The following is a 9,140-nucleotide window of genomic DNA, read 5'->3' on the forward strand; positions in this document are numbered from 1 at the left end:
GTCTCTGTACTGTTCTTGAAAGGAAAATGTAATTTACTAAGTTTACCAACTTTAAACTTCAATTAGTATAGTCATATACTATGATCCTAATCATAACACTCTGGAAGAGTCCTCCAAAACCTTTAACCTAAATCTATCTAAGGCAACAATGCCAAAGCTGTCTTAGTACCTCCAGGAAGACCCTATCAAGCCCTGAGATCTCAAAGATATGAAAATTCAAAGCTAGAAGACTGAGAAATACTGGGATGTTCAACTGCAAGAGAAAACCTAAGGTTCCTAAGTGAATACAAAGTAAACCCCTATGCAGCCCCTCTAACCAGTTTTGGTTGGGAAGAGAATTGGATCAATGTCTCCTTCAGCCAAGAATCATCTCTTCTGACCCTGGATTACCCAGCTCCTGTCCCTTGGATTGTGTGTGTGTGTGTGTGTGTGTGTGTGTTGGATGCTACACCATGTTACCAGGAGCCAGCCAATGCTGTCTGTTTCTTATCTAATCTCTTCTGTTTGCTGATCTGTGTGTCATGATAATTGCTCTAACCTGCTTACACTACAACATGAGATACATACAGTGAACACAGGAGCAGTTTCTTTCTCTTCCCTCTGCTCTCCAGTATGTGATTCTAGCCAAAGTGCTGCATTACCAGGAAACCTCAAAAGCAGAGTTACAGACATGCGTTTCAACATGTGGACAATATATTGATCATACCTTGTAACCACTAAAGGCCCAAGTGTGTGTAGAAAGGTCCTGTTTCTTTGCTATGCGGTCATAGGAACAAAGTCATAAGAGTTAACAAAATGAAAGTTATCAAGGTATAAAAGTGGTCAATTTGTTTGCATCTCTGCATTATCTACTGAGGTTCTCTTTGAATTAATGCAACTTTTTCTGGAACAAACTATATTCACAGAATGCTTGTCTGTCTTCCTGTATTTGACCTTTATAATATATGAGTTGGAAATTGCTTGCCGTAAACAACTGGTTGTAATGCAACTTATCTGCAAAATATATGGTAACCTCTGCAAGCTTCAGTACAAGTCAGTTTATCAAGTGCAGTAAATAGCTGTTTCATTAAAAAAAACAACTCTTCACATATCCCCTCCCCATGATGTATCTCTGCATCACATCAGTTATCATCAATGAAACATTCAATTAGATTTAGTTAATTTTTTTTCAAGAATGAAGAATGAAGACTAATGTCTCAAATATTTATTCTGACACCACAATTAGACTCTTAGAATGAAAATTCAATCTGCATTTAAGATAGTTTATCTAGCAACCAAACTCTGTGAACCAGGAAGCCCTGAAGCTAAATTTGAATCCTAGCTGAATATAATTCACTATCTGACTTGTTTGTTTCCTTATTTATAATTTCCATTTCTATGGCTGTCCACTGGTACATAACTCTGTTGCTGAACAAAGTCACTTTGGCTTCTCCCATTTCTTAGGCATTTTCATAAATCCTGCTGAAGTAATTTATGGCCAATGAATACAGAATTCCACCCTTGGTGTCCTATCTTAATGAAAAAGCCTTAAAATGTAACCTGAGATTAATTGATAGTTGCCTCTCTAATTCATAAGGAAGCTGTGAGAACTGATGTTTACAGAACATTTATAATTACAATGTTTGCATATTATGATACTTAAGATAATGTCTGTAAAAATACTTAAAGTATTTATTATTCTTATGTTTTCATGGAACTTTTGTCCTCTATGATCATGGCTTTGTGAGTAAATAATAATCTTCTGAATGTATTTAGCTGCTTAATGCCTAAATGAGCTGCTGCCTTTTAACCTGTGATCCTAGTTTAAAAACTAGGGCAGATCCATGTGGAAATTTGCTGTGCTACTGATTCAGTTTTTCAACATTCAGCCAGTAGTATGGAGAAACAGCAGAATCATGTATCTTCTCGCTATGTAATGTAGGAGTTTAGACTATTTTTATTATACAGATTACCCACTCAAGCTGAGTTTGTCATTCTTTGGCATACTATCTAGAAAGTTTTCAGTTCTCAGTTGAGATAATTTGCAGTTAGTTTTAACAAAGGACATGCAATCCAACTATATGCAATTTCCAACCTTATATTATGCTCCAATGCATAGATAGTCATCTTAACTTTTTGTAGCTCCTTACATACTAATACTTTAAATTCAGAATGAAATATCTCATGGCTTACAGTCCACTCAGATGCTAATGAAAGTTAAGCAACAGACCTCAATGTGTTCACTAAAAGACCATACAGAAGAAAACCGGAGTAATGAACTCTGACCTCAGCCCTCATCTCCTCTTGTCAAGAGGGAAGGTTTATATATGTTAAGGCCATAACTGCATTCAATTTAATACGGAAGATCTATACCGCATTCAGCCAAAGCTTCCTTATTGATCTTCTCAAGCAACTCAGACAGACTGCATCTACAGGGAATAGCTACAGAATGCATTTACCAGTTTTCCCAATATCTTCTTTTGATAAGAACCTGAAGATGTCTAATAACAATCATATAAATTTGAATTTGAATCGACAATAGCTTAGAGTAATCATTTTCTTAATTTTTTGGTGGTAGATTCTGTTTTAAACTTTATTAGATGAAATTAAATGAAAAAATTAAGAAATGATTACTCTAAGCTATTGTCGATTCAAATTCAAATTTATATGATTGTTATTGTTATATATATTTAGCTTTTGTTTTGACACATCATAGTTCTTTTATCAACACAGATAAAAGCCAACAGAGATGGTTACATGGACCTAAACTGAAGGCCTAATTTGCATTCCACTTAACAGTTCATTACTGTATAAGATTTCCTTTTTCTGATATACTACAATGGGTTTTTTACACTACAGTGAGTTTTTCATCCCCATCCCCCATTATCCAATGGAATACTGAAGTTATGAATAGGAGTTAAGGAGTTAACAGAAGGATCCAAACATTTGGGGAAGATTTCCCCTTTCCTTTTAGTTCCCGCTATACCACAATCTAATTTATTTAGATGTGCACCCAAAACTGGATCTGGATTTCATATTAATCATAATTTTTAAATGAAATGGTCAGTTAGATGAAGAAAACCCTGTTCATGTTATGATGTGATACCACTTACCATAGTGCTGTGTTATTCAGTAGCTGCACTAAATTTCAATCCATTTAATAAAAAGCACATACAAATTCTTGCAATTCCCATTAATTATAGTTACTGGACAAAAGTTTCTGATTATTTCATGGAAGGAGATGGAAACTTATAAGAAATTCATCTGTGTCCTTCTAGTCAAGAATTGAATTCAAATTTTGGCCATTATACAAGCAATATTTGTTCCAGGTCATTGTTGAAAAGTGACAGTTTGAGGCGTCTGCACTGATTTCTACAATCTAATATGTATTGTGCTGCTAATAATAGCCAGATGGGCATATGTGAAGGAAAGAAGCATGGGACTAGCTTTTCCTGATTTCTTTTACATATAGTTTGTAAAAGGACATTCATATAGGACTCTCCGTTGATGAAATTAAGAACAAAAGTTGTGTAAATCAGTAAAATCTGTCTTGTTTTATTGGTTGCATTCACAACATGGTGTTCCTGACAGTTTATCATTTTAAAAAATCTATTTTAACTGTTCACAGGTCTAACACATAACTTTTTAAAATGAAACATTCTTGATCTGTGTCATTTCCACAACACATAATTTCTGAAGAGTTCACAACAACAACAATACTCTATTGATATTTGTTCTGTAAGTATTCCCACAGTAACACATTATTATTAGCTCTTTTATGGAAATACACTCTTTTTGGTGGCGTTTTTCACAGATGAATTTGTTTTATGGACAGACAGACCCCTAGTGAATTCTGCCTAGAGCTGGTTGTGCTGCAGTGATCTCCAATTTCACAGAGTATGGCATTTTGCAAGGAAAAAAATTATAATTGACTTATCCTACATGTCTAACAGAAACATTCATGCCTCTCTACAGAAGACGTATATACTGCTTCCTCACTTAAAATTTCCAAGTGAGCCAGTCCTATTTGTGATCAGCCATATTTTTAGTTTTCATTATTAAATGTTTATTTCTTACTACAGAACCTGTAAAATCTGGAAACATTTTCATGTCCTGTTTTTTCCTACAGGCTCTCTACATGCAGAGTTAAATATTTTCATTTAGGGCCTTTTTTTTGGTACTGTAGGTATAAGAAAATAAATGTCGTTTCACAGTTCAAGTGATTTATGCATGGCTAAGTATTTTATTTGCTACTATTAAGATAATTCTTGCTCCTTCTCTGGATTATGTAAGCTTATCCACAAGTCCACTTGTCATATAATTTTCTCTGCTGGAATGAAATCATTGCCTACCTTCTTCAAATAATAGATAATTAAAGAGGGAGATATGTTTTTTTTTCCCCTAGCCATAAATCAAAATATCTTCCTGAAGGTTAAATTAGTTCACCTCCAGATATTACTAGGAATGTTTACCACCTAGCAGTCTGATCCTCAGAAATAAGTCATACTTTATAGGATCTAACTAGTGAGAAAACATTTACAAAATTTGCTCATTTCTTTTGAGTCCCATCTTTATATTAAATACACCATGTAGGAGAAGAGAGCGAAATTCTCTCTCTTCTCTGAGATGATTTTACCTGGTACTTCTCAGCCCAGCTCTGATATTTAGGCTTGCATATGAACAAACAAGAAGCAGGCTCAGTTTTTGTCAGCGGACAAAAACTCTTCACAGTTCTAGCCAGTCAGTCGTGCTCCATTCTGAGATCCTGTTTCATTCTGGGTCCCACCCACTTCAGCACTTTTTTTATTCTTTTCCACCACAGGCATTCAGTACTCGATGGCTATCAAGCATGCAATGTTTCATTTGGCTGCATCAGAAGGGCCGTTCCTTTAGGTTTCGGCAGGAACAGAGAGGTTGTTTTATTTCTGAACATCATGGGTTTTCCTGACATGTTCACACTTACCATTTGTTTCTTCCTGGCCTCCTATTACTACATATATGTCAGAATTCAGTGGCTGAACATGCTAATAGAGGGAGTGATGTGGTAGTTCATGCTAAGACAAGTCAGATATGTCATGTTTGTTTTCAATTTATCTCTTTTCCCTCATGTGCTGTTGAAAACAAACACAACTAACTGTAGCTGATTGTCTTGCATTCCAATGCACCTCCTACGTGATTTGCTTCCCTTATCTGAAACAAGCCTTACTGTTGTAGCACTGAGAGTCATACAAGTCTAATTTTCAAGCTCAAGTCTCTTCTTAAAAATCCAATGTTTTTAATGGATTAGTCCAGGAAAAAGAAGAATATAATCTATGAATAACTCCAGATTATAGCATGTCCCAAAGAGAGAGCCAGATAATAACCATCACATTCAGGGTAAGGGACATTTTTACAAAGACATGATGGATCAATCATGATGACTATGACACATGCTTCTGGAGAAAGTGAACTGCTAAAACTATAATATCAGTCTGTTTGATGCAATGGAAAACTACCATGACAGGTTGTTTTCCAGTAAGTGATAATGTTGCTTTCCAAAAACATATCCGATCTTGCTTTCACATCTTCACAAACTATCTGAAGAATGCTAAGGTATCCCATGAATTGTATACTCCAAATGTGAAAAATCACAATTGTTTTAGCACTAGACTGGCAGCCACTGCTATAATCACTCAAAATTTATTTTTTAAAACAGTTAGCTGAATCAGTAGTCAGTCCTCATTCCTCAGGTGTCCTCAGGTGGTGGATATTAAGATAAAAGAACTGCCAAAATGAAACAGTCCAGCCATACTACTATAGTGCAAATTCTAAAGCACACCACCCAAAGATAACAGTGATTTTGTAATTGAGTATGCCATGAAGATAGGGCTGGAACTGAGAATCAATTTTTAATATCACAACTGTTTATATAATCCTTGATAATTAAATTTAACATCCATGATCATCCAAAATATCCCACTTTTCACTACATGACAAGGAAAGGATGCTGTCTTTGTATGTTGCCCAGAAGCCCTTGGCTATTCAGTGCTGAAACCCCAAAAATGGATGAAGACAACTCTCTAAACTGATCTAGGAGACTTCTGCTTATGTTGGTATAATCCAGATTTGTGCTGAAGAGTAAATACCACGGTATGTACTGAAATCTGTTTGAATGTGTAAATGCTTTGACTTCACTGAAGGCATCTGGAAAAAAGGAATCTGTACACCAGCCTGTTGCAGTAGGATGATTTGTAAACAAGAAGCATGGATAATGACCTGACAAATGCAATTCTGCTAGACACATTTTTTTAAGTTTGCTATATTATTTCAAATGTATTTTTGAGACAGTTTTACAAATGCTGCTCTGGAATCATGAAACTGTACTGAGCTCCCCACTCTTAGCAACACGGCTCATACAGTTCTCTTGGTTACCGAAAAGTGTCTGTAATGCTACAGATATACCATAGGCCAGGCATCACTTGTGTGTAAGCATCAGAACTAACATCAGAAAGCCCAAAAGCTCTATTTCAGGGTGATGCTGTACATTCCAATTCCAATTCTGATAGGCAAATCCTACTCATAGCCAAATTAAGTTATGTTGGTAGCAAAAGCAAGATAATGATTCCTCTACCTCATCACCATTCCAGCTTTAAAATATCAATTTTCCATCTCTCTTGGCAGATCTTGAATGACCAGACAGAGATTTCTAGTAGGAGCAAATTCTATGCAATTGCCAGATTTGTTCCAGTATAGTAGCTCACCGAAGGATGTTTTTGTCTACTTATTGCCCTTTGTTACTGTGCTGGAGCTTGCTGGCTTACAGGAGTAAAAGTGGCCAACAAGAATCAGTTAAATGCAGGACAGATTTTTGGGGGTTTAATAATAACCCTCTTTCCAGGAAAACATGGGGAGCAATTCCCACTCACATTTCAAATAACCCAAAAGAACTTTAGCCAAGAATAAGTCTTTGTACCCTGCTGTTTGTACAGGTTTACTCAGAAGGAACTCCCAGCGTGCTGAACAGTTATGTGGATTCATGCTTGTATACATTTATACATAATTGTTACCCAAAGCAATTATTATTTCCAACATAACCTTCAAAATAAAGCAGAAAAAATATAGCTCAAAATATTGCTTGGTCTACAGCTCTAAGTGTCACTGGAATATACCTATATAGTAAAGTTATGTTATATTGTATTTTATTTGGGCCTCAGCTTCAGATTTTGGGTCTGACCATTTATGAATGCCAGCACAATGCTGAAGAGAAGTCAAAGCACACACATGTAATGGGAATGATCATAATACATTAACTAGGAAAAATAGGAAACCTTTCACTGTGGAGAACCCTACATTTCAACTGAATTAAAACAGAAGCAAAACTCTAGGATCACAGAAACCACAAGGAGATGAACTAAGGTAACAGAAAGATCCCCACATTAACCTCTTCTATCCCCATTGCCAAATCACTCTTAAAGCAACTCTACAGGATCATATTCCTTCCAAGGGAACATACACTTCAAGATGTAAAGCCACACCAGCAGTTAAAAATAATTACACAATTCCGGAGCATGCAATATTTTATCTTTACAGTACTGGGAAAAGACATGTAGAAGCAAGCATGATGGGGATGGGGGGTGGGGGGCAGACAAAACCCCCCTGAAATATAGGAAGACAGATGAGAGATACACCTAGTGTCTCATCCCGTCCCTCCTTCCCATATATTATCCCACTGCCATGCAGCCTAGACATCTTAAAGTCACTGCTTGTTGGAACGTGATTCCTCCTCCCGGGAGCACTCGGACAAACTTGGGAAAAGGTTTAGGTGGGACACACGGTAAGGCCAGCAACAGACCGTCTGCCAGTCAACTCCGGGTTTTTTATCTTAATGGGACGGGTCTTCGCCGTTTGCAGCAGGGCCAAGAGTCTTTCCCCCTCCTCCCCCTTCCCGCATTTTAAGGTAACAGAGCCTTAACTTTTGTTGTGAACCTTCGTTCCTACCTGGGATATTCTGTAATCATCCATTCATCCACGCTGACATTTTAGAAATAGTCATCTCTTCATATGCTCGGTTCGCAGGCTAGGTTAATAAGGGGCATGTGTTGTTACGTACACAGCCCGATTTTATTCCCTGCTCGTTCGCCCCCCACCCCGCCGAAAAGGCCAGCGGTAGGAGGAGAGAAACTTTGGAAAGTTTTGAAAACTCCGGTGCGAGAGACTCACTTTCACTAGGCAATGGCGGAGAAGAAGTAAGGTGGGCAACAAAAGACATATGCCCCCTCCCATCACAATCAGTTTAGAGGCATCTGTTTCCAAAAACTCCTGTTAACCTTTGGCGTACGCGGAGATAAAACTGGGGACCGGCTGACTGACACTTTGCTGAGAAAGAGGCTAGCAGGTCCTCCGACGAGTGGAAAAAAACCCCGCGCGCTCAGACCCAGAACTGAGCTTCAGTTTCTCACCTTACCTGTTTTTGTGGCGGGTCTTCAAGAGATTCCTTCCAAAGGGAGCCATGCTAAGCCCCAAAGGCAGCAAAAGAACATCAAACAAAGTCGGGACCTAGGCTTGGGGGGAGTAGCACAGCCGTCTCCTTATGCGCCTGCTGCTGCTGCTGCTGCTGCTGCCGCCGCCGCCGCTGTCGTTCCAGCTTGTTAATAGTCACCCAGCGTAGAAGTTGTGCAACCCGTTGCTAACTTTGAACTCCTGCCTCTTGTTGTTGCTGCTGCTCTTTTGGAGCCCTGCCCAGTTGCAAGCTGGAAGGAGGCATTTAGGACAGGAGAAGGGAATGAAAGCAAGAACAAAGGGAGGGCGAAGGAAGAAGTGGGTGGGGGGACTTTAATTAGACGTTCTTTCTGACTTCACTAATGAAACACGCAAAGCTCGGCGAAGACCCAGGACTTGGAGTGGGCAGGAGAGAACTTCCCTGGGAATGAACAGCAAGGTCAGGGCAGGCTTAACCAGAGGACAGACCCTACCGCTTACCCCATTCTGAGCCAAGAGCTGACACTGTGCTCACAGCTCAGGTAGCGTTCCTCTTGTCCAGATGAGCTTACCGAAAATCCAAATTGACTAGCAAACTTTTGAGCTTTACAGAACTCTCCATCAGAAACAGAGGAAAAACGGCAAACAGATGGGGGAGGAAAAAAATGTTGCTCAAGTGAAATTGCAGAAGACTCAGATATAAT

General features: G+C 38.4%; 1 protein-coding gene across 2 annotated transcripts in view; it reads right to left on the reverse strand.

The window, feature by feature from the left end:
- RASSF9 (Ras association domain family member 9) overlaps positions 1 to 8,826 on the reverse strand; it is a 28,803-nt gene extending 19,977 nt beyond the window's left edge. Inside the window, exon 1 of one of the 2 annotated variants that reach the window (XM_007440086.4) lies at positions 8,423 to 8,826. In XM_007440086.4, coding sequence (XP_007440148.1) covers positions 8,423 to 8,469 — 47 coding nt within the window. In that variant the 5' untranslated portion in view covers positions 8,470 to 8,826. Of the gene's footprint in view, positions 1 to 7,956; positions 8,063 to 8,422 lie in introns of those variants that run through there. The other variant, XM_088141860.1, reaches the window with a different exon arrangement.
- Between the last annotated feature and the right edge of the window lie 314 nt (positions 8,827 to 9,140).

The sequence above is a fragment of the Python bivittatus genome, unplaced genomic scaffold (genome assembly GCF_059951505.1).
Source record: "Python bivittatus isolate LINGU-HERP-01145 unplaced genomic scaffold, Pbiv_v1 ctg000330_np1212, whole genome shotgun sequence".
NCBI classification, from domain to species: Eukaryota; Metazoa; Chordata; class Lepidosauria; order Squamata; family Pythonidae; genus Python; species Python bivittatus.